Genomic DNA, 24546 nt, shown 5'->3' on the forward strand with positions numbered 1-24546 from the left:
TGCCTTTATCACATCACATATTCAGCATTGGAATCATTTTTTTCAATTCTCCTGAGTATATAGCTACTACTATTCTAGAGGTATCACAGAGATGGTAATTCCTTATACCTAATTTATATCTTAGGGCTTAGTCCTCTGGGGGGAGGAAGGGCACTCCCTCAGTTAGAAGGGCTGTTCTAAACTACAAATTCTTTTGAGAACAAGAATTACTATCTTTATTACTAGCATAGGAGCTAGTTTGTGCTCATTCATTAAATAAGAATATGTGAACAGTTACTGTCTTCAACGGAGCTCAAAGGAAAAATACAGAAATAATCCAAAAAAAGGTTTTAATTTCTGAGAACAAACACCTAAGTTTTGCAAGATGTGGTCTCTGTCACATCTTAACCAATTTCTGTGTTCTATGGTGTCTGGTACATAGTAAGCACCCAATCATTTGTGGACTTGTCTATTCCCTTTACTGTTTAAATAATCTCCATCTTGAGCTATACCGAAACAGGCTTTGCAGTGCCACTCAGTGACAAAAAACAGGTCTGGAGTCCCAGCCCTGAGTACTACTAGTTTAAATGACCAAGAAGATAAAAACTGTGAGGGTCTGTCAAACACTTTGAACTTTGAAAATGGAGGCAGTGATATGAGACTAAGGAATAAAACCTCTATAAAGTTTCAAGAAATGTGTGAGGTTATAAATACAGTGAAACTTTAAATAGGCATCCAACCAAACTTTTATTGGGGTTTTATTGCAATCTACTTTAGGCAATAAGGGGGAAAGTAACCATAAGAACTCCGATCAGATTTTATTCAACAAAGCAGTTTTTCACTAATGCTTAAGGTTAGTGTATAGTCAGCTCAGCTTCCAGTATCAACTTGAGTACCTTGTCATGGAGATTTATGCCAGAATGACAACACTAAGTCATTGCAAGAAGCTAAATCATCTAAAATTAAACCATATTTTATATATAATTTTTAGGATGGTATATTAATACTCTACAATAAATAAGGATTTTTAAAAAGTGTTGCTTAGCCGTTGTTGAACTAAATTCAATTATTAGCTTATCCTTTAAGTACTCCAGTTAATAAAGGTTTGATTGTACTTCAAGAACTCTGACTTTTCCAAAAATAAAAAATTAGTTCTTATTTGTTAGGACAAAAATTAAGCTTAAAAGCACATTCACACTTGTCCTTAAAAGCACATTCACATCATATACGAGATAACTTTCTCATGCCTGGAAACATGGCTTATATGGCAAAAAGTCATATGCAAAGAACAACTAAAGGATAATCCTCCCATGTCCACATCCTCCAAAAAGCCACACTTGGCCTCAGTGTAAAAGTTATATTTTATTGCCATGCTACAAAACGTATGAAGTTGGCACTGACAGGGAGAAATAGAGAACAAGGGTGGGGAGGGCTAGAGGGCGAAAGATGTTGTTACATATACAACAAGGTTTAATCAACAGTGGTAAATTTTGCCAATATTAAAAATGCAAACCAAAATTTAAAATGCTGATGTGAAACAGCATTAAAATACAATTTATGCATATTACTGTATCACTTATGTCTTTTATTAGAGAAATATGGAATGCTTATAAATGAAATTAACTATAGGGGGTAAAATTCATATTTCATTTACAATTTGGCAATGTTAGACAATTTTTTAGTCCCACTGTTAGACAATTTTTTATAAAAGACAAAATTAAAAATCTAATAAGCTACCTTTATACAAAGTTGCTATATTTATGCCTTTACGTAGGAAAAAAACATTTATAATGCAAATTAGGACATACATAATCTTACAATATTATACAATGTAATGAAAATAAAAACATAACACAAAATTTGTCCTTTATAAAATGTGTATTTTGCATTTACCAATGCAAATGTGGCACACTGGTGACTACTGTACTATTAATGCCAGTCCGTTTCCATGCTGTTATTGTCCAATTGTCATAGAACTGCAATTGTAATGATGCTACAAAAGAATTGTGTTACACCAAAAAAGAAAAAAAAGAGGATGGGGAAAAGGGACGTAAAGAACAGGAAAAATAGGGTGCTGGTTTGGGCAGAGTATATTGTGGTATGTCATAAAATATTTGTTAATTTTTCAAGCCAAAAACATTTCCTATACATTCTGTGATTTTGTACCAATGCCTTTATTCAAATTTGGCAAACATCAGGGAAAAGGTAATTTAGTACCATACACCTCACATATCAGAGATTAGAAAGAGATGCCAATACATCAGTTACTTCTGAATGTTGTCTCTGATGTTATGTCTATTTCAAGGATATATATATATATATATATAGATATATATATATGTATATACAAATATACATATATATATTTATACACACACACTACACATTGCACAAAACACTTGGACATTATGGGTTAGGAACAGCACAAGGGGAAATGGGATGTATTTTTTAGCTTGTTAAGACCTTTACCTTGAGGCAAAAATATGGTGGCACATTATTGGGAAATTATGAAAACATAAGGCCCCTGTCCCATTTTTAATAGAACATTATTGAGGTACATTTTTATACTTTGCGCCACAGATTTTTTTTGGTGGGGGGGGATACACAAACACTAGCTTGACTCACAACACTGAACTGTGGGGTCAACATTAATATCTGTAAAAACAAAGACTGCTTGGCAAATTTTCTGAAGTCCAAAATGTGATCTATTCTGGATATACTGAGAAGTGAAAAGCTTTTTGCTGAGTCTTCAAAAGTAAAGTGCATATCTCATCACTCCACAGCAGCAGTAAATAAAAGGAACTATTTGCCAATCTTCCTGGAGGGAGGGAAGGCACCATATTTTCATTTTGAAAGGAAGATGAACCTGGGAAATAAAACACACTAAGAAAAAACACATGTAATACCCATATCAGTTTCCAGCCCTGGTCTGGGATAAAAGCTGTTACGATCTATATGGATAAAACAGGATTCTATTGGGGAAAAGCGTATGATCAATGACTATATTTCCAAAACCAAAAAGTGGGATCACATGATCTATCAACAGAACAGAATATCTAAAATTAGGTCTGTCTCAGAAAATCTGAAACATATGGCCACAATTATATCCCAATAAAATATCTCATTCTAAAACGCACCCAGTAATTGGTACAATTCTTCCAGGACAGAGCTTAATGCCCATTACTAGACTACTGCAGAGGACAAATAGTGTTCTATGTTATTTTTAATTAAATAGGAACACAGGTGATTTCCAGAGACATTTAGAAATTAATACCAGTTGTATACATCTTCCCTAATACTCGTAGTACCTAAAACTCAAATTCTTAGCAGACAAATTGGTCCCATTTTCATTTTTAAAGCACACAGTATTGAAAGAATAAACTGCAATGGTTATATTATAGTTGCTTAAAAAATATAAAAACTAATCAGAATCTGGAAGGAAAAATGAAAAGGCTGAGGAAAAGTAAGAAAAGAAAGTATCCAACCTCCAAAATGAGTAAATAGGTCAGCCCTTTCGTTTGGAGGTTAACGCTCTGTCTTGACTGCTTGTTTCGGAGAAAACCACGTGCGCTGGTTCCATCATAACTCTTATTCCACATTACAAAAATCATCACATAAATTTGGCACAGTTAGCAATCTACTCAGAATAAAGCATAAATGGAACAATACATTAAAATGGAAACTGCATACCTATACCGCTGCTCTCTTTTTAGAGAACAGTGAACACTTTGGTAAGCACCAAATTCACAGAAAAGAAAGAAAATTCTGCTATGCACATAAACCAGTGGCACTAAAAATGATAAAGACATCTTTAATAATTTATTTTCTTTATAATGGTCCCACCCTATTATTTTGCTAATCCATTCACTGTCCTATAATTAGGTCATTTACGGAACAGATTGGATACTATATGACTGAAAGTTTTCATGCTAAATTAACCTTAGTTACATCTGGTAGATCCAGACCAAAATCTCAAATTTCCTCATATTTAGAGGAGACAGTGACGTATTTTGCAAGGATATCTAACCTTCTTTCCACTCTACCTGCTCTTATCTTCTCTAGGATTTGGGAAACTGGAAAATTCTTGATTTTCCAAGAGCTAGACATATGGACTCTCATCAGTTTATATAAACTTCAATTCATTTTCAATCCTGAATTATGACACAATGTCATTGCTATAAGACTTCCACTGTACCTGCTATGCTGGCAACAATTTTAACATTCTATTAAAATCAAGGGATAACCCAAGATCCAGCTATGAGTGAAAGGACAGCAGAGCTGAGGAGCACGACAGTGGGCAAAGTACAACTGCAGCCATGTGACTGAGGGGATCACTGCTAAAGTGCTGGGAGAGTGCCCACAGAGAAAACACAGTACCTTTAGGGAAATTTGCATGTTAAAAGTAGCTTCCTTTTTTTTTTTTCTTCTCAGCTGCTTAAGAGATCACCTATGAACACAAGTGAAATTTAAAATTGTGAGAATGCTTTTATCAACTTGAAAAGTAAACGGCATATAAATAAATACTGGACAAGGGCAACCCTGTTATAGAATAACAGTAAGTTCCAAATGAACCTTCAAAACCACAATTTGACAAAAATGCAAACTAAACAACAATGAACACATAATCCAATTTCAAAACTATATACAAACTCAAACATCCTAAATTGAAAAAGACATGAAGCAACAAAATTAGACATCCCAAACACCAAAGGAAAAACTTGAAGGTAAATGGCAATCTAATGGCACAAATGCCTCCAGAAAACAATGTTACTGTCTGTTAATAATCTGTAGGAGAGAAACTTTCAAGAGATCATGGTTCAGATTTTCAAATGTTTTTGGATAAAGTGACCTGAGACTGATTCTTGAGCCTATGTGTACTTCTAAGATATCTGGGCATGCCTTTCAAATGACACCATGAGATGAGTAAAGAGAAAACCTCTTCTCTTTCCTGCCTTTCAACACACCAACAGCAAACCATGTTCACGAACGTAGGGCTCTTTCTAGAAACGCTGAAGGCTAAGGAACTGACTGGTACATAGGAGGTGTGGTACTTCTATTTCCATACATATGTCCTGGCTCAAGTCAAAAAGCCTACAATTAATGAAATAAAGGATTCCTCATGTTACATGCTGGAGGTCACATACCATGAATAGTAAATCTACAAATAGTACTTTCAAAGCCTAGAGTTATCTGTTAGCAATGCACATTATCAAGAGGCTTTATAATATGCTTTAAATGCCAACCATGACTTAGACGTGAATGATATGCATGAGTCCAGAATCTTAATAAAAATTGACCAGCATGTCACTCACTTCAATTCTCATTTTAAATAGGCACTGTGAAAATGGGAATGCTGCTGTACAGTAATGAGTAGTATAGAATGAAATTAGTGTTCTTTTATGAGTACCTGCTCTACATTTTAATTTCCCTTTAAAGAAGCACATGAAATAGTCAGAAAAAAATTTTTTATCAGTCTATAAAAGGAGTTAGTGTTTAGAAATAAAAATGAAGCACTTGCATCTTCATTTTTTAAAACTTCACAAAGGTGCAAACAATGTAATGGTTTCTGGGCTCACATGGGCAGATCAGTACTATTGTGTCTAGTTTTCCTAGATGTACCATCGTCTCGTGGCAGTGCTTTCTGCAGATTTGACATAGCAGCAGTTCTCTCGATGTCTATCACAGCATACAGCTCTGTGCGTCTGGTAGGGGTCTGTGGAAGGGGAGTGGTAGGCGTTTTTGGAGTCTGAGGGTTGTCAGAGTCACTGCCACCTTCCAAGTCAACCTGTATGTAATTGAGCTGCCTGTGTTCTAAACTTGGGCGTCTGATATCAAAGTTAAAGACTGTCGGTGTACAGTCCCGACGCCTTGAATATTCTATTTTGTGAGCACTTGCCGGCACTGTTACATTCTCTGTATTTACATAGTTATGCATTGGATCAAGATTATTATGGTAGCCATTTAGAGATGGGGTCTTTGGTCCTAAATTGTCATCTTCATCCCTACTTAGCTTGCGGGCTTCCCAAACAGGAGGCAAAGATGGTAGATTTTCGTAGTTTAACAATGCAGTTCTTCTCTGAGCTGAGTTGTTGATATTCTGGGTATCTGAGGTACTGGTGGACGGCAGACGACCTCTCCTGAGCCCTGACGCACTGGTGAGAGATAGCCCATTCAGATTTTCATACACCAGTTTGTTAACAGAGGGCGCGTCTCTTCGTTCATCACTGTCATAGCCAGTGTCCCATTCCGTGTTATTCGCACCACTTCCGCTGACTTGATCTCTTCCAAGTTGTTCCAGTTTCTCTTTTTCCATTAATTGCTTTTGAACTGGGGTTGGTCCTAAGACAAACTTGACTCCTTCAGGTTCAAGAAGAATCTGAGGGTCCCTGTCCTCAATATTACTTGGTTCTTCTTTTGGTGTGTTGCTTTCAGCATTAGAAACCCTCGCCTCCAATGGGACATGCACACTTGCGCGGTTTTTCCGTTCTTCTTGTACACCTGTAGTGTTGACATAGGTATGTACCTAAAACAAAAGAGGAAAGTGAATCAGTAAACTTGCTTTAAAAAGAAAAAAAAAGAACAAAAAAATTTGCCTGACTATATCAATTAATTTTATTAACTTTCTAAGTATATTCTTACTTCAAAGCTTTTGTACCTGTTTTTTTAACCAACAAAAAGGTTGGGGGGAGGTGGGAGAAATGTAGAAATGTCTTCCTAGCTTGATAAAAGAATAACTGCTTTAAAGTACATGTGATGGGGCTTCCCTGGTGGCACAGTGGTTGAGAGTCCGCCTGCCGATGCAGGGGACAGGGGTTCGTGCCCCTGTCCGGGAAGATCCCACATGCTGCGGAGCGGCTGGGCCCATGAGCCATGGCCGCTGAGCCTGTACGTCCGGAGCCTGTGCTCCGCAACGGGAGAGACCACAACAGTGAGAGGCCCGCCTACCGCAAAAACAAAACAAAACAAAACAAAATACATGTGATGGTGAAACATGATGAGCATTCTGTAGAAAAAATTAAAACTCATGAACAAATGGGGATTATTACTTTGATGTTGTTCTAAAATTCTCATCAATGCAGTAAAACCTGATTTAGAAATAGGAAATAACAAGTATTAAAAAGGAAGAGAGAAATTTATCATAATTTATAGATGATCTGACTATACAAAGAGACAGACCCTACTAGATTCAATAAGAGTTCTGTAAAATGCATAGATATAAAATAGATACCAGGAAATTAATGCTACTTAGAAAAGTTTGTGGTATTTTGCCAGGGGGACAATATAAAAAAAGTTCAGAAGTCTATACATAAAATTTGAAAACCTCAAAAATAAAATTCAAAACTAAGGGAAATTTAATTATGGTAAATAAGAACTCATTTAACAAGAACACAAACAAATGGATTTCAAAACAGTAAAAATTTCTTCATGATAAACAACCATATTGTTGACAAAAGATAAGTATAACTAAGTAATACATAGACAATGTTAACCAGCTAACTTCATTCCTAAAATGAAAATATAATAGTCAGGAATATTAAATTGCTCTGTTAAAACACCAACAACAAAATCTGCCTTATTGCTAGTAGTCCACTAACTATAAAAACTGTAACATAAAAAGCTTTCATTGGAGGTTACTGTAACTGAATTGGCCATTGGTTATGTCCATCTTTATCTATAGATGCACCTCTCCTGTGAACCCACAAACTTACTGTAATGCTAAGTTTCCCTCAACACCTATATATATTTGGGTATATGACAGAAAATACATGCTATTTCCTCTGAGTCTTCACTACAAAAGTCATAAACAAATAGTGACAGCTAAAATTCAAACTAAAACCTTCAAGTGTTAGCACAATAACACTCTAACCCCACACAATATGTTAGACAGTAGGACATGCTCACTTGTTCCTCAGCCACAAGCAAGGGATGTGTAGACTCTTCACCTACTGAAGGCAGGCGTGCACTTCCCACAGAAGGATGTCTGCTTGAAGGATGGGATGAAGCGTCTCCAAATGAGGGGTATCGGGGATATCCATTAGGTAAGTTCTGAGCAGCAAACCCTGGAGCTGAGTTTTTGTTTGTTTATTGGTTTAAGAAAGGATACAGGGGTAGGGCACAGAGAATAAAAATGAATGAGAATACAATCAGCACTGAGAGGTTTAAGGAAGGTGTTTCTGGCAAGACATATGAGAAACCGGAGCAAAACAGCATTACCACCTCCACTCTAACTTTCCACTCACATTTTAAATAATATGAAACATTTAATGTTTTCATATTTAAAATATGTAAAATGTTTATAATTATAGCTAACAGTTTTTTAAAACTGTTTATAGTTTATAATAGAAGAAGGAAAATGGACACTTACTTGTAGGTGTTCGAGGTGTTCTGGGGACTTCCAATTCTGTCTGATGATTATTCCTTTCAACAACTGGCTCCTCCACTACATTTATACTATTATTCTGCATAATCTCTTGCAACATATTAAATAATTCTTCTGCGCGAGCACACTTAAAGGCAAAGATTCCTACAAATACAAACCAGAAGAAAAAAATGGTCACTGCATCTTTAAAAAAGACACAGGAGCACCTGTCGAAGAACAAACTTGTAAAGTAAGCATTCCATGCACCAACAGCAAGAAAAGGCTTTAAAATAAATGTCTGATAAATTAATTATATTCCCTGTTTCAAAACATAAACCCAAAAGTTCACAGAATAATTTTCATTTGTCCATGGGTGATGGTTCAAAATAAGGAAGACAAAAACAAGATTTGCAAACTTACTCTAGTCTGCTTTTTAACAGCAGGGGGAGCCCAACTTACCATTACCAAGGGAATTCTTTATCACTTGACAGGCCCTTGTTCTGTGGTTTACAATCATTACCTCGTTTAATTATTGGATTACCGTTGCCCTCTGATACAGAAGAAATTTGATGCGACAGAGGTCATGCAACTTGCCCAAGGACTTTCAAGAAATAGGTAGCAAAAAATAAAAGTACGTTCTGTTTGACTCCAAAGTTTAGGTTCTTTTCCCAGAGTTACAACAGTGAAGACATAGAGGCAATTTACTGGGACTAATCATTTACTTACTGCAAATCTTAAATTTAATATAAGCCAAAATTCTGGACATAGAAAACATGCTTAATAAATGCTTGATAAATGAATACATAGTGTATTATGTCTCTCTCTTTTTTTTTTTTTTGCAGTACGTGGGCCTCTCACTGCTGTGGCCTCTCCCGTTGCGGAGCACAGGCTCCGGACGCACAGGCTCAGTGGCCATGGCTCATGGGCCCAGCCGCTCCGCGGCATGTGGGATCTTCCTGGACCGGGGCACAAATCTGTGTCCCCTGCATCGGCAGGCGGACTCTCAATCATTGTGCCACCAGGGAAGCCCGATGTCTCTTTTTTAAATAATCCACTTATTTGAGAATTTTTTTATTCTGGATAAAAGTTAAACATTACATATAGAAAAACTGAATTATAGAATGATATTTCAAATATGATAATGTTTGGAGAAAAAAAAAATAAAGGCTCTACCTACCTTGTCCAGTTTGACACCTTCGACCACTTTCAAAAGAAAAGAGATTCGAATCATAGCCATAGCGTCGGAGGCAGAGGTAGTGCCATTTTACCGAGTCACGTTTGCGAGTGTATAAAATAAGTTCCGTGTCTGTAAGTTCCATTATGCCAGAACCTAACTCATTCCCATCATCATCCACATTAATGACCTAAAAAAGAAAGTTTAATTAGTGCTAACTTAATGCTCCCACTTGACAGTTATGCACATATTTCACTAATTTGTCAGGAAAATGTACTATTGCTTATTGGTTCAGTTATTGGCTCCTTTGTTAGTTCATTCAACAACCAATTGTGTGTTTAGGGCATGGACTATGTAGCAGTGTAATACCCAGTTCATATCCACAAAGAACTCACATTCCCACTGAGGAGATAAGATATACAAACACGAAAAACACCACAAAACTGTAAATGCTTAACTAACAATGGAGTGCAACAGAGGCTGCGAAATGCAGGAACTGTGGCGGAGGGTTGTTGGAGAAGCCTTCACCTAAGAAGAGGAGGGACTTTAGCTGGGCCTTGGGTATAATTAAATTTAGACAGGAAATAAAGTTAAAAAAGAGAACTGGTGGGTCAGGAGTTAGGGGGCACATCCTGAAGATGCAGTGCTACAGCAGAGACAAAGAAGGTATGTTTCAGAGAGATCAGGACAGGACTGGCATTGAGTTCAGGTAAGGGAAGGCTTTGCACTGCTCAGTTTCAGAAAATGGCCAGAGACTATAAAGAACAGATAACACTTAGGGAGAATTTACTATACCCCTGGGTTGGGCAAAGTGCTTTACTTGTGTTTTTGTCATTTAATACTGATCCTAAACTGCAGGTAACAGTATTTTCTCCACTGCACACAAATCAACAAAAACTTAGTGATAATGTAGCCTGCCAAAGGTAACAAAGCTATGAAGCAAGAGGGCTGTGACTTACACCTAGGTTTGTGTGATCCAGTGGCTATGATTTACAGCAGAATGAGGTCACAATATGAGAGATTAATGACTGTGGATGAGTAAGGAATGGAGCACTTAGCATCTAAGTAACAGAATACCACTGAAGTTTTAGAATGATGAAGGAGGAAGATTAATTTGATGTCAACTGCAGGATGCATCACAGAGGTGACTGAAGATAGAGTTCAGTTATGAAATTGTCCAGGCATTAAACAATGACTGGGAGCTGGTGACGGGACTGAAGAGGCACCTATAAAGTGGCATTTTAAAGACAATATTATCAGTAGGTCATTTCAAAGAGGGCTGATGGGACCAAATCCAGGGGCTCTTATCACTGTGACCAAAGATTGAGTTCTTCAGAGGATATAACAGTCACTCATTAGTGCTATGTTTTCCTGATGGAGATACAAGATTTAGGCACTCATATCCATGATTGGTGATGTTGAAAGGTAAAAATAAACGTAAATGTCTTCCAAGTTAAAAAAAAAAAAAAAAGACAGTATTATCAGAATTGTGTGGCTCTAACTGGATATGGAAGACCAAAGGAAAAGGAAAAGAGGATTTCACACTGTCAGTAAGAAATGTTGTCATCACTTGTTAAAACAAGAAAAGGCAGAATGGACAAAAAACGAAAATAAAAGGGTCTGAATACAAAAGTGAGGAAATAATAAGACATGTTAATTAAGTGAAGTAAAAGAAGAGCATCCAGGTAGGCAGTGAGAGCTACATCTCAACCAGTTTTTACTGACCTTAAACTTGTTCCGATGGTTATCTGGGACAGTGTCTTTATCTGGACAGCTACAACAGCTACCCATGGCTTCTTCAGAAGACCATGTGAGCACTACATGAAAGATAATTTGCAAAAAATTATTAGATGTAAGATACAAAAGTCAAAAAACAGAAAAAGACACTAAAAATCATCTAACATAAGCCCTGCGTTATTTTGATGAGGAAAACTAAGCCTAAGGAAATAAATGGCTAGAGCTAGATTTCACACAACTAGTTGGAGAATTTTACTCAGCAACAAGAAGAATAATTCTGTGAGGGAGACTTCACAGAAATCTCAAATTTAATTTGCAAAGGTCTGCCTATTTTAAAATTATCTAAAAGAAACCAATTTAAGTTCTCACACATAACACTATTAAAATAAAGTCATTCATGGAATTAACCGTTTATGGCTTATTAGGAATTTCAGTCCCTCTTTATTAATAAATTTCCAAAAGGATGCTAGACTTCTGGCTTGGCAAGTATTTTGATTCATACCATGCATTGCAGTATTCTTTACGTATCCCAACAGACAAAATTGGTTAATAAGATACAAAAACAAATCTGGAATAGTTCATTAAGAGAGAAAGACAACTCAAAATTCAAGCTGTAACTTAACACAGAGAATACTGGCAAAACTGAAAGAGTGTGTCTATCTAATCCCTTCCCACAGAAGGTTAGAGATAAGTGGTTACAGTGACATTAAGTGTTGAAGAATACTGCAAGTGAACAAAGGAAAAATTCAAAACTTCACTTACAAATGAGAAAGAATGAGAATGGATGTGACAGTATTTGAAAAAAGGGGGAAAGAAGGAAGCGTAAGAAGCTACTAAACATTAAAAACATAAATCTGATTAAAATTTGCCTAAAATTCTTCAGCAGATCTTCACTACCTTCAGGAAAAAATGCAAAGCTCATCAGTATGACACATGGTCCTTCACAATTTGGTCTCTGTCCACAAAGACAGTCTAATCTCTTCCCTCCTCTCTGCTTTGAGTCCTACCCAGCCATACTAAACAGTTTCCCCAGAGCATCTTGTTCTCTCACACCCTTCCATGCTGCTCCTTTCTCAAGATTCAACTTCAGAGTACAGTGTCTTCAGGAAGCCTTCTCTGACTCCTACCAACTGGGCAAGTTATATTCCTTGTGTACCCCCAATGCACCCTGAGCTTCCCAGTATCACAGCATCTTTCACACTGTTTACTCAGTAAAAACTGTGATAGACTGTTTACCTATCTATCTACTTCCCTCCACTTTGAGCTCCTTCCCAGCAGGGATGGACTTTATTCATTCTTGCATTCCCTGTGCCTAACACAATACCTAGCACACAGGAGGTGCTCTAAGTCTCTTGTGAGCTGAACGAACTGCACTAAAGGAAGATAAAGAATGCTGGCAGGTGTAAGGATTAAGCAGATAAAAAAGGATACTAGTGTATAAACCAAAAGAAGTGACAAGTAAAATAGTAAAGTTAAATTAAGACTCATATTTGGTGGTGTCCTTGCACTGGTGAGAATGGCCATCATTAAAAAGCCTACAAATAATAAATGCTGAAGACGGTGTGGAGAAAAGGGGACCCTATTACACTGTTGGGAACATAACTTGGCACAGCCGCTATGGAAAACAGTATGGAAGTTCCTTAAAAAACTAAAAAGAGAATTGCCATAAGATCCAGCAATCCCACTCCTGGGCATATATCCAGAGAAAACTCTAATTTGAAAATATACATGTACCCCAATGTTCATAGCAGCTCTATTTACAACAGCCAAGACATGTAAGCAATCTAAATGTCCACTGACAGATGAATGGATAAAGAAGATGTGGTATATATACATATACAATGGAATACTACTCAGCCATAAAAAAGAATGAAATAATGCCATTTGCAGCAACATGGATGGACCTAGAGATTATCACACTAAATGAGGTAAGTCAGACAGAGAAAGATAAATACCACATGGTATCACTTACATGTGGAATCTAAAATATGATACAAATGAACTTATTTACAAAACAGAACAGACTCACAGACATAGCAAACAAACTTATGGTTACCAAAGGGGAAAAGGGGTAGGGGAGGGATAAATTAGGAGTTTGGGATTAGCAGATACAAACTACTATAAATAGCATAGATAAACAACAAGGTTCTGCTGTTTAGCACAGGGAACTATATTCAATATCTTGTAATAAAACATAATGGAAAAGAATATGAAAAATTATATATATACATATATAACTGAATCACTTTGCTATACACCACAAACTAACACAACATTGTAAATCAACTATACTTCACTTAAAAACGTAAACAAATAAATTTATATAGGGAAAATGTGTGATGACATAAGGATAAATAAAATCTTGTTACATAAAAGAAAAAAAAGATTCATATTTGGTGTCTTAATATGCCAGTTAAGTATCATGGTATAAAGATGACTAAGTCACAGGATGTACCTCTGAAGAGCCATGAATCTAAAGGGAAAAACAGAGATGTCAACAGATAATGCATTATGATAAACCTCGTATCAGAATATAAGAAGAGTTCCGTGGGCACAGAGAAAGAAGCAACTAACTTTCTGGGTTAGGAAGGGCAGGAAGCACCATTTGAGCTGGTACTTTAAAAGGTGAGCAGAAACAGTGTGCTAGGCAAAAAACAGAAACAGGCACTTGAGACAAGATAAAAAATTAGGTGCAACGATAAAAGTCATGAAAGGTGGCAATGTATTCAGGAGAAAGTGAGGCATCTAGTACGACTAGAGTGCAGGGTAGGCTGTAACACAAGCATGAGACAAACCATAAAGCATCCTGAACAACAACCTAGGGATCTGGGACTCTAACTAACTTGAAGCTAGCCTGCTTCCAATGTCCCTGTAGTCAAATGGACATGGCACTTATCACATTCTACTGTAATGTTGACCTGTCTCACCGCCCACTACACTGTGATCTCCAAGAAGATAGGAACCGTGTCTTCTGAATTTTCTAGGGCACTAAGCATACTGTTTGACATAGCAGATATTCAATAAATGTTTAATTTTTAAAAATTAGTAAGTGTTTAATAAATTAGAAGATGAGAAGGAGGCCAAAAGAATATTTCAAAAAAATCTTTAAAGCAGACAGATAATTGATAGAAACAAAAAGTCTTCTTGAAATTGCTTATCCAGCCTCACCACTGAATACAAAGAGCTAAATGATTACTACAGTGAGGCTTTTGCCTGAAAAAATAATGCCTCAAGTAAATATTTTTCAACTATTTCTCAAAAGAAGTAGAAAAAGCATTCTTCCGCTTGACACCTTCACAGGCTACCTGTTAAGGCAGCACCTCTGATTTTGTCAGGGATATATGAATGGTGGTACAACCTACCTGGGGGCTCTATTCACATTGAATGCTTCAGTTCAGTGCAAAAATAGTTAATGAAAAGCCTACCATGTGACACGAAATCCTTGTATGCCACTCCAAAGAGAATGAATTTCATCCTACACAAGGTGAAAAGCCAATGAAGTATTTTAAGCAGGAAAGTGAGGTGGTCAGGAATTCATTTTAGATACCTCCATCTGCAGGGTAATTTTAAGTGGGAGTTTAGCTCAGAGGAAGGGAAGCCAGTGAGAGACTACTGAAAAATGGAATATGCCAAAGACTTAAAACCAGAGCAGCAATAGTAGGAATAAAGATGAAAATAATGAATTTTAAAAATACTTAGGAAGACAAGTCTGCAGCACTGAGTGTCTGGCTAGGTATACAGGAAGTAGGAGGCAGTTTTCAGGGCGGCAGATGAAGGGTGCTGGTTCCATTACTTGAAATGGAAAGACTTTCTCAGGTCTTCGAGAGGAAGTGATGGTGGTTAGTTCAGTTTTAGACATGTTAAATTGAGATTCCAGAGAACAACAAAACGAAGACTTGCAATAGAGAGGTAAGTACATCAGAATGGGTTTGAGGAAAGAGGTAAAATATTGGGACACATGGTATTTGAAACTATAAAACAGAAGACCCTGATCAAGGACAGTATAAAGAGCAGTCTGCAGTTAAAATTCTGGGGAACACAAATGCGCAAATACTGGAGTAGAGAAAAACAAGTGAAGGAGAAGAGAAAGAATCAGAATAGTACAAACTAAGAAAAGAAAGTGTCAAGAAGGAAGGTTCTATCCATAGTGGAGTGTTAGGTAGAGGCAGAAGCCATTCAGCAGTGAGCAAATGGAAGATAAGGAAGTAGTCCTCCAAAGAATAGAAAAGGCTCTTTCAAGAACACAGTTGGAAAGGAAAGCCTAAAGTGATAGAGTATGGTTGGACATGGTTTCAAAAGAAAATATGTTGCTTGAGTTACTTATTGTTTTAAGGTGACATAGATTTATACAGGTTAGTAATCAGTATGTCAGTAAAGGTTAAAGAATATAGGAAAAAACAAAGGACACAGACGGCTACAGGATGGATCAAGACAGAGCGGGGAGGCTGGAGAAGATGAGTTCTGGGGCCCAGACTAAGAAGTCTGCCCAGAGAAGGAGTGCCTTGTCCTCTGAGGAGAGAGAGCAGAAAATAAGGATGGGTGGAACACAGTAGAGAAGCTGAAATGGATAACACCTATCATCCTAAATTTCTTTGGTAAAACAGAAGCCAAGTTTGCACAATGAAGGACTTGAGGATTATTCTCTGAGAAGCTACCCAAGAAAGGTAGCAGGATTATTAAGTAGGCTATGCTGAGACTTAGCAGAAGCTGGAGAGTAAGATTATGCTATTTTTCTAGCTGTACTCAGCAGTCCAGAGGGTAGACAGTTCAACTGACCCAGGGTCAGAAGGTAAAAGGACAAGGAAATTAAAGGATATTGGCAATATTGGGGTTTGAAGTAATGGGCCATCAGGTCTGGTCAGGAAAGAAGCAAGAAAGAAGAGGGCTGATGAAATGGGAGAAACGGAGGGAGGCAAAAAGGAACAGGAGGCCTCAGTAAAGCTGAAGAATAGGCTTAGCAGGAGTAAGACTGTGAAACAGCTGGGACTACAGGCAGTTGTAGTCAATCTTCCAGCACAGAAGGAGATTTTTAATGTGAAGTTTTCACCCACATCTCTGACTCCTCCTCCTGAAGCATGAATTCCCAGGCAGGGGGAAAGGCAAGACACTAGATAGTCTGCATTTATGACAATCATATTAATACCTGGAGAGTGTCTGAGTTATGTAACACTCAACAATATGTACGAATACCTGTAAACACTTGATGAGAAACCACGTGATCTTATCATCTTACCCAGTCAAGTTTGTAACTCAGCAAAAACACAAGACGTACTATACTCCCTCAAGAAAGCCACATAGGAAAGTAATAAGGGTACATTCAAGAACAAAAGGCAGCTTCTGTTTGGGAAGATCAATATTGCAGCAAGTGTGTTGGGTATTTTAAATTAGTAAACACTGTCGTGTTTAATTAAAGCCAATTGTCCTTATTTTTGGGAAGTGGGAGGTGACAACATATAAGGAGGCAAAATAAAACTGCATTCAAGAAAACACTATTAAAATCTCTAGCTTAAAAAATGTAATTTGTGCACTTAATGATTTTTTTAAAAGTAAACTTCAACTTACCTAGATCTGGCCATTAATATTCTTAGCCTCTGCTGCAGCATCAGGAGTTTAATCATACTTCAAAACACCATGTTTTCTTTGTTTGCTGACTTAACCTACAATTAGCAAGAAAAAGTCAAGAATTTGTTATTTCTTTAAAAACAGTTTTCCTTATGAGACTTCTGGCAGCACTGTTAGTTCAGTTAATCTATTTAAACAAACTAAAAAGACTGAATTTTTGATTAAAATATATATAATTTATAAGATCTATTCTAAAAATTAATATAATGTGTACATGGTACCATCAATACAGCCTTTGCAAAAGAAAAGTAAAAATGCAGTAGCTTACGTTCCATGATGTCTGGATATCAGGACCTTTAGAAGCCATTGATTTTAGCTTCTCCACTACAGCTATGACATTAGACAACACACTTCTCTACATTTATCTCCACAGCCATAAAATGAAAGGTTAGACTAAACTACCTCCAAGGTTCCTTTCCAGCTTTAAAACCCCATTTTAGCCAAGGGCAGGCTAATTCTCCATATCCAGTCACATCTCTTAAACCTCACTGTCCCTCCTGCCAAAGAGTGGACTGTCTTTAGAATCCATCCTCTGTATCTTCTAATCCACAAGACACCCCCAGGATCAAATCAGAAGAGTCAGTCATGAGAAAACAGTATGAACTAGCATGCCATAGAGTCACAGGATAATGATATAAATTACAGCAATAAATTACAATCTAGAGTTTTAAGACATTTCAATATACTTCTGAAAATTTTCTGGTTAATTTATTCACTTTCTACAACACAGAAAAAACAATCAAATTCACTCAAGCACGAGCATTAGCATTTACTAAATAGCTATACTACAGTAGGCATTATGTTAGGGGTTTTACAGAGTCTCATTTTATTTTATTAATGAAATAATCTTCTTTTATTGAGAAAAAAAGAGACAGTAATAAAAGCTGTATGAGTGGTGCCAACCAAAAACTTAAGGAGTGCTCAGAAAGTCAGAGCAGTTTATTTATTTATTTTAGTTAAAAAAATTTTTTTTAATTCTTGAATTTTATTTTCTTGTACAGCAGGTTCTTACTAGTCATCAATTTTATACACATCAGTGTATACATGTCACTCCCAATCGCCCAATTCATCCCACCACCACCCAATATTTTTCGCTTTCTGACTTACTTCACTCTGTATGAGTCTTGAGATACATCCACGTCTCAACAAATGACCCAATTTCATTCCATTTTATGGCTCAGTAACATTCCATTGTATATATGTACCACATCTTCTTTATCCATTCATCTGTTGATGGGCAACTCCAGACGTGCAGGCCCTGCGGCCATGGCTCACCAGCCTAGCCGCTCCACGGCATGTGGGATCTTCCAGGACTGGAGCATGAACCCGTGTCCCCTGCATCAGCAAGTGGACGCTCAACCACTGCACCACCAGGGAAGCCCACATGTGATGTTTTGAATTACAGTTTCCTCTGGGTATATGCCAAGTAGTGGGATTGCTGGGTCGTATGGTAGTTCTATTTTTAGTTTTTTAAGGAACCTCCATACTGTTCTCCATAGTGGCTGTATCAATTTACATTCCCACCAACAATGCTAGAGGGTTCTCTTTTCTCCACACCCTCTCCAGCATTTGTTGTTTGTAGATTTTCTGGTGTTGCCCATTCTAACTGGTGTGAGGTGATACCTCATTGTAGTTTTGATTTGCATTTCTCTAATAATTAGTGATGTTGAGCAGCTTTTCACGTGCTTCTTGGCCATCTGTATGTGTTCTTTGGAGAAATGCCTATTTAGGTCTTGTGCCCATTTTTGGATTCGGTTGTTTGTTTTTTTAATATTGAGCTGCATGAACTGTTAATATATTTTGGAGATTAATACTTTGTCTGTTGATTCGTTTGCAAATATTTTCTCCCATTCTGAGGGTTGTCTTTTCATCTTGTTTATGGTTTCCTTTGCTGTGCAAAAGCTTTTAAATTTCATTAGGTCCCATTTGTTTATTTTTGTTTTTATTTCCATTACTCTAGGAGGTGGATCAAAAAAGATCTTGCTGTGATTTATGTCAAAGAGTGTTCTTCCTATGCTTTCCTGTAAGAGTTTTAGTGTGTCTGGTCTTACATTTAGGTCTCTAAAGCATTTTGAGTTTTTCTTGTGTGTATGGTGTTAGGGAGTGTTCTTACGTGTCTTTTTTTTTTTTTTTTTTTTTGGGGATAGATTAGTTGACCATAGGTGCGTGGCTTTATTTCTGGGCTTTCTATCTTGTTCCATTCATCTATGTTTCTGTTTTTGTGCCAATACCATATTGCCTTGATTACAGTAGCTTTATAGTATAGTCTGAAGTCAGATAGTCTGATTCTTCCAGCTCCGTTTTTTCTCCTCAAGACTGCTTTGGCTATTTGGGGTCTTTTGTGTCTCCATACAAATTTTAAGATTTTTTGTTCTAGTTCCATAAAAAATGCCATTGGTAATTTCATAGGGATTGGATTGAATCTATAGATTGGTTTGGGTAGTAGAGTCATTTTCACAATGAATGCTTTGTATTTCTGTGGTGTCTGTTGTAACTTCTCCTTTTTCATTGCTAACTGTATTGATTTGAGTCCTCTACCTCTTTTTCTTGATGAGTCAGGCTAATAGTTTATCAATTTTGTTTATTTTCTCAAAGAACCAGCTTTTAGTTTTATGGATCTTTGCTACTGTTTTCTTTGCTTTTATGTCATTTATTTCTGCTCTCATCTTTATGATTTCTTTCCTCCTACTGACTTTGGGTTTTCTTTTTTCTTCTTTCTCTAGTTCCTGCAGGTGTAAGGTTACATTGTTTATTTGAGATTTTTCTTGTTTCTTGAGCTATGCTTGTAAAGCTATACACTTCCCTCTTAGAACTGCTTTTGCTGCATCCCATAGGTTTTGGATCGTCATGTTTTCATTGTCATTTGTCTCTGGGTATTTTTTGATTTCCTCTTTGATTTCTCCAGTGATCTATTGGTTATTTAGTAACGTATTGTTCGGCCTCCATGTGTTTGTGTTTTTTATGTTTTCTTCCCTGTAATTCATTTCTAAGCTCATAGCGCTGGTCAGAAAAGATGCTTGATATGATTTCAATTTTCTTAAATTTACTGAGGCTTGATTTATGACCCAAGATGTGATCTATCCTGGAGAACGTTCCATGTGCACTTGAGAAGAAAGTGTAATCTGCTGTTTTTGGATGGAATGTCTTATAAATATCAATTAAATCTATCTAGTCTATTGTGTCATTTAAAGCTTGTGTTTCCTTATTTATTTTCATTTTGGATGATGTGTCCATTGGTGTAAGTGAGGTGTTAAAGTCTCCCACTATTACTGTGTTACTGTCGATTTCCTATTTTACAGCTGTTACCAGTTGCCTTATGTATTCAGGTGCTCCTATGTTGAGTTCTCGATCTTAGCCTCATTGTTTTTCCGAGGTCCTGGATCATCTTCACTATCATTGTTCTGAATTCTTTTTCTGGAAGGTTGCCTATCTCCACTTCATTTAGTTGTTTTTCTGGGGTTTTATATTCTTCCTTCATCTGGTACATAGCCCTCTGCCTTCATCTGGTACATAGCCCTCTGCCTTTTCATCTTGTCTCTCTTTCTGTGAATGTGGTTCTTGTTCCACGGGCTGCAGGACTGTAGTTCTTCCTGCTTCTGCTGTCTGACCTCCAAATAGTCTCATTTTAATCTATATATTAACTTGAGTTAACAAATATGATTGATACCCAAAATGAACATTTCCAAAACCATGAACCCACACACAAACAAAATTTTTCGTTCTGGACTTATAACCTGTATATAAAATCAGCGGTTCAGCCAGGTGTTTCCTTACACACCTTGTGAGCTGCTGCTACACCCCATATTAGGGTGGGCAGCAACCCACTGCCTTTTCCTTAGCACAGCTTTTTTTTTTTCCAGAAGCTTAACATACATCATGATTTGCCTCTGGCTTATAAAACTGTCCAGCTAATTCTACCATAAATCATTTCTCTTATGTGATGTTCGTCTAGCTCTCTCTCTTAAGAGATTTTAGCCAATTAACTAAGAAAAATTTCTCTTCCTCTTTTTATTTGTTCCTCTCGTAAGCATCCCACAACCCCTATACTGAAATGAGTTTATTCATAGTAAATGTGATTAAGAGAAGTGAGAGTGATCCATCTATAATCCTATATCAAGGAAAAGCTTTGAAATGCAGTTAAACATACAAAAGAATCAGTGTGCCAACCTATAAAGCTCTTGAAAATATTAAAAACCCTGTTAGAAACTCTTTCTCACCTTCAGTTCTTTTTTTTCTTTTTTCTAATTTTTAAAATTGTGGTAAAATACATATAAAATTTACCATCTTACCCTTTTTTTTTTTTGTGGTACCCAGGCCTCTCACTGTTGTGGCCTCTCCTGTTGCGGAGCACAGGCTCCGGACGCGCAGGCTCAGCGGCCATGGCTTACGGGCCCAGCTGCTCCGCGCATGTGGGATCTTCCTGGACTGGGGCACAAACCCATGTCCCCTGCATCGGCAGGCGGACTCTCAACCACTGCGCCACCAGGAAAGCCCAATTTTACCCATTTTTAAGCATACAGTTTAGTAGTGTTAAATATATTCAATATTGTGCAATCAATCTCAAGGACTTTTTCATTTTGCAGAAATGAAACTCTATACCCATTAAATAACAACTCATTTCCCCTCTGCCCAATTCCTGGCAACCACCATTCTACTTTCTGTTTTCATGAGTTTCACTATTCTAAATACCTCATATAACTGAGATTGTACACTATTTATGAGTTTGTGCCTGTCTTATCTCACTTAGCATAATGTCTTCACAGTTCATTAATGCTGTAATATGTGTCAGAATTCCTTTCAAGACTGAAAAATATTCCACTGAATATATACCAACACTTACTAATCCATCCATCTGTCAATGGACATTTATCTATGTTCTGGCTATTGGAATAATCTGCTATGAACATGGATGAACAAATATCTCTCCGAGACCCTGCTTTCAATTATTTTGGATACATACCCAGAAGTGGTACTGATGAATCATATGGTAGTTCTATTTTATTAATTTTTTGAGAAACTTCCATACTGTTTTCCACAGTGTATCTTTTTTAGAGAAATGTCTATTCAAGTCCTTTGCCCATTTTTGAATCAGGCTGTTCTTTTGCTGTTGACTTTTAGTATAAGTTCTCTATATATTCTGGATATTAATCCCTTATCAAATATATGATTTGCAAATATTTTCTCCCATTCTATGGTTGCCTCTTTCACTCTGTTGATAGTATCTTTTGAAGTAAAGAAATTTTTTTTCATTAAGTCCAATTTGTCTACTTTTGCTTTGATGCCTGTGCTTTTGGTGTCACATCCAAGAAAGCACTGCCAAATCCATGTTGTGAAGCTTTTGCCCTATGTTTTCTTCTAAGAATCTCACTGGTTTTTGTCTTATATTTAGGTCTTTGATCCAATTTGAGTTAATGTTTGTATATGGTTTTAGGTAAAGGTCCAAGTTAATCTTTTGTATGCAGATACCGAGTTGTCCCAGAAGCATTTGTTGAAGACTTGTTTCCCCACTGAATGGTCTTCGTACCCTTTTCAAAACTTATTTTACCACATATGTGAGGGTTTATTTCTGGGTTCTCTATTCTATTCCACTGGTCTATATGTCTGTATTTATGCCAGTACCAACTGTTTTTATTATGTGGCTTTTTAGTAAGTTTTGAAATCAAGAATTGTGAGTAATCCAGTTTTAAGACTGTTTTGCCTATCCAGGGTCCTGAGATTCCATATGAATTTCAGGATGGGTTTTCCTGTTTTCGAAAAAAACATCATTGGGATTTTGACAGGTATTGCAATGAATCTGTAAATCTCTTTGGATAGGACTGATATTTTAATAATATTGTATCTTCTAATCCATGAATATCAGATGTGTTTATTTATTTCTTCAATTTCTTCAGCAGTATTTTGCAGTTTTCATTGTAAATGTTTTTTAATTCCTAAGTATTCTATTCCTTTTGATGCCACTGTAAAAGGAACTGTTTTTGTAATTTACTTTTCAGATTGTTCATTGTGATGTACAGAAATGCAACTAACTTTTACATTTTGACTTTGTATCCTGCTACTTAGTTGAATTCATTTATTAGTTCTGAAAGTATTTTTTCTGTGGACTCATTAGGGTTTCCCACATATAAGATCATCTTACCTGCAAACAGATTATTTTACTTCTTTCTTCTCAATTTGGATAACTTTTATTTCTTTTTCTTACCTAAGTGCTCTGGCTAGAACTTCCACTACCATGTTAAATAAAAGTCGTGAAAGTGGGCATCCTTGCCTTGTTCCTGATCTTAGGGGAAAGGCTTTCAGTCTTTTACTATTGAGAATGATGTCTGCTGTGGGTTTTTCATATATAGCTTTCATTATATTGAGGTGGTGTCCGTCTATTCCTAGTTTTTTCTAATGCTTTTATCTTGAAAAGGTGTTGAACTTTGTCAAATGCTTTTTCTGCATCAATTGAGATGATTGTGTGTTTTTTTCCTTCATTCTGTTAATGTGGTGTATTACACTGATCAATTTTCATGTTGTACCATCCTTGCATTCCAAAAAGAAATCCCACTTTACCACGGTATATAATCCCTTTATTATGTGGATGAATTCAGTTTGCTAGCATTTTGTTGAAGATTTTGGAATCAATGTTTACAAGAGATATTGGTCTGTAGTCTTCTTTTCTTGTAATGTCTTTGTCTGACTTTGTTATCAGGGTAATGCTGGCCTCATAGAATGAATTAGGAAGTGTTCTCTCCTCTTCAATATTTTGGAAAAGTTTGAGAGGGACTGATAGTAGTTCTTTAACTAGCAGAATTCACTGGTGAAGCCAGGTCTTTTCTTTTCCTTCTTTCTTTTTTTAAAAAATATTTATTTATTTATTTGGCTGTACTGCGTCTTAGCTACAGCACATGGGATCTTTTAGTTATGGCATGTGGGATCTTTTTTAGTTGCAGCATGTGAACTCTTAGTTGTGACATGGAGACTCTTAGTTGCGGCATGTGGGATCCAGTTCCCTGACAAGGGATTGAACCCAGGCCCCCTGCATTGGGAGCGTGGAGTCTTAGCCACTGGACCACCAGTGAGGTCCCAAGCCAGGGCTTTTCTACTCAAAAGATTTTTTTTATTACTGATTCAATCTCCTTACCTTATAGGTCTATTGTGATTTAGTCTTGGTAGGTTTTATATTTCTAGGAATTTGTCCATTTCACCTAGGTTCTTCAATTTGTTGGCATACAGTTGTTCATAGTACTCTCTTATAATCCTTTTTATTTCAGTAGACTTGATAGTGATGTCACCACTTTCACTTCTGATTTTAGTATACTATCTGAGTCTTTCCTCCTATTTTCTTAGTCTACCTAGCCAAAAATTTGTCAATTTTGTCGATGTTTTCAAAGAACAAACTTTTGGTTCACTGACTTTGTTTTTCTATTCTCTATTTCCTCTCTCCTTTAACCTTTATTATTTCCTTCCTTCTGCTACCTTTGGTTTTAGTTTGTTTTTTTCTAGTTCCTTAAGTTATAAAGCTAGAGATCTTTCTTATTTTTTTAACATAAGCATTTATAACTACAAAAATCCCCTTAGAACTGCTTTCATTGTGTCCTATAAGTTTTGGCATGCTGTGTTTTCATTTTCTTTGGTCTCTAATTTCCCTTGTGATTTCTTCTTTGATTGGTTGTTTAAAAGTACGTTGTTTACA

At 36.7% G+C, this 24546-nt stretch overlaps 1 protein-coding gene and 1 non-coding gene across 4 annotated transcripts in view; one reads left to right on the forward strand and one right to left on the reverse strand.

The window, feature by feature from the left end:
• Positions 1 to 1328: 1328 nt before the first annotated feature.
• The window catches only part of FRS2 (fibroblast growth factor receptor substrate 2), a 116902-nt gene continuing 93684 nt past the window's right edge, over positions 1329 to 24546 (reverse strand). For all 3 annotated transcript variants that reach the window (XM_024736645.1, XM_024736646.1, XM_024736647.1), the window contains 6 exons: positions 16812 to 16906; positions 11238 to 11329; positions 9516 to 9702; positions 8345 to 8503; positions 7882 to 8045; positions 1329 to 6502 (listed from right to left, as the gene is read on the reverse strand). In XM_024736645.1, the coding sequence (XP_024592413.1) occupies positions 5552 to 6502; positions 7882 to 8045; positions 8345 to 8503; positions 9516 to 9702; positions 11238 to 11303 (1527 nt within the window). In that variant the 5' untranslated portion in view covers positions 11304 to 11329; positions 16812 to 16906 and the 3' untranslated portion in view covers positions 1329 to 5551. The remainder of the gene's footprint in view (positions 6503 to 7881; positions 8046 to 8344; positions 8504 to 9515; positions 9703 to 11237; positions 11330 to 16811; positions 16907 to 24546) is intronic.
• LOC112394447 (small nucleolar RNA SNORA25) lies at positions 10774 to 10900 on the forward strand. Its single transcript, XR_003002138.1, has one exon. It is a non-coding gene; the product is annotated as a small nucleolar RNA SNORA25 (small nucleolar RNA).

This window comes from Neophocaena asiaeorientalis, unplaced genomic scaffold (genome assembly GCF_003031525.2).
Source record: "Neophocaena asiaeorientalis asiaeorientalis breed wild unplaced genomic scaffold, Neophocaena_asiaeorientalis_V1.1 scaffold134, whole genome shotgun sequence".
Taxonomy (NCBI): Eukaryota; Metazoa; Chordata; class Mammalia; order Artiodactyla; family Phocoenidae; genus Neophocaena; species Neophocaena asiaeorientalis.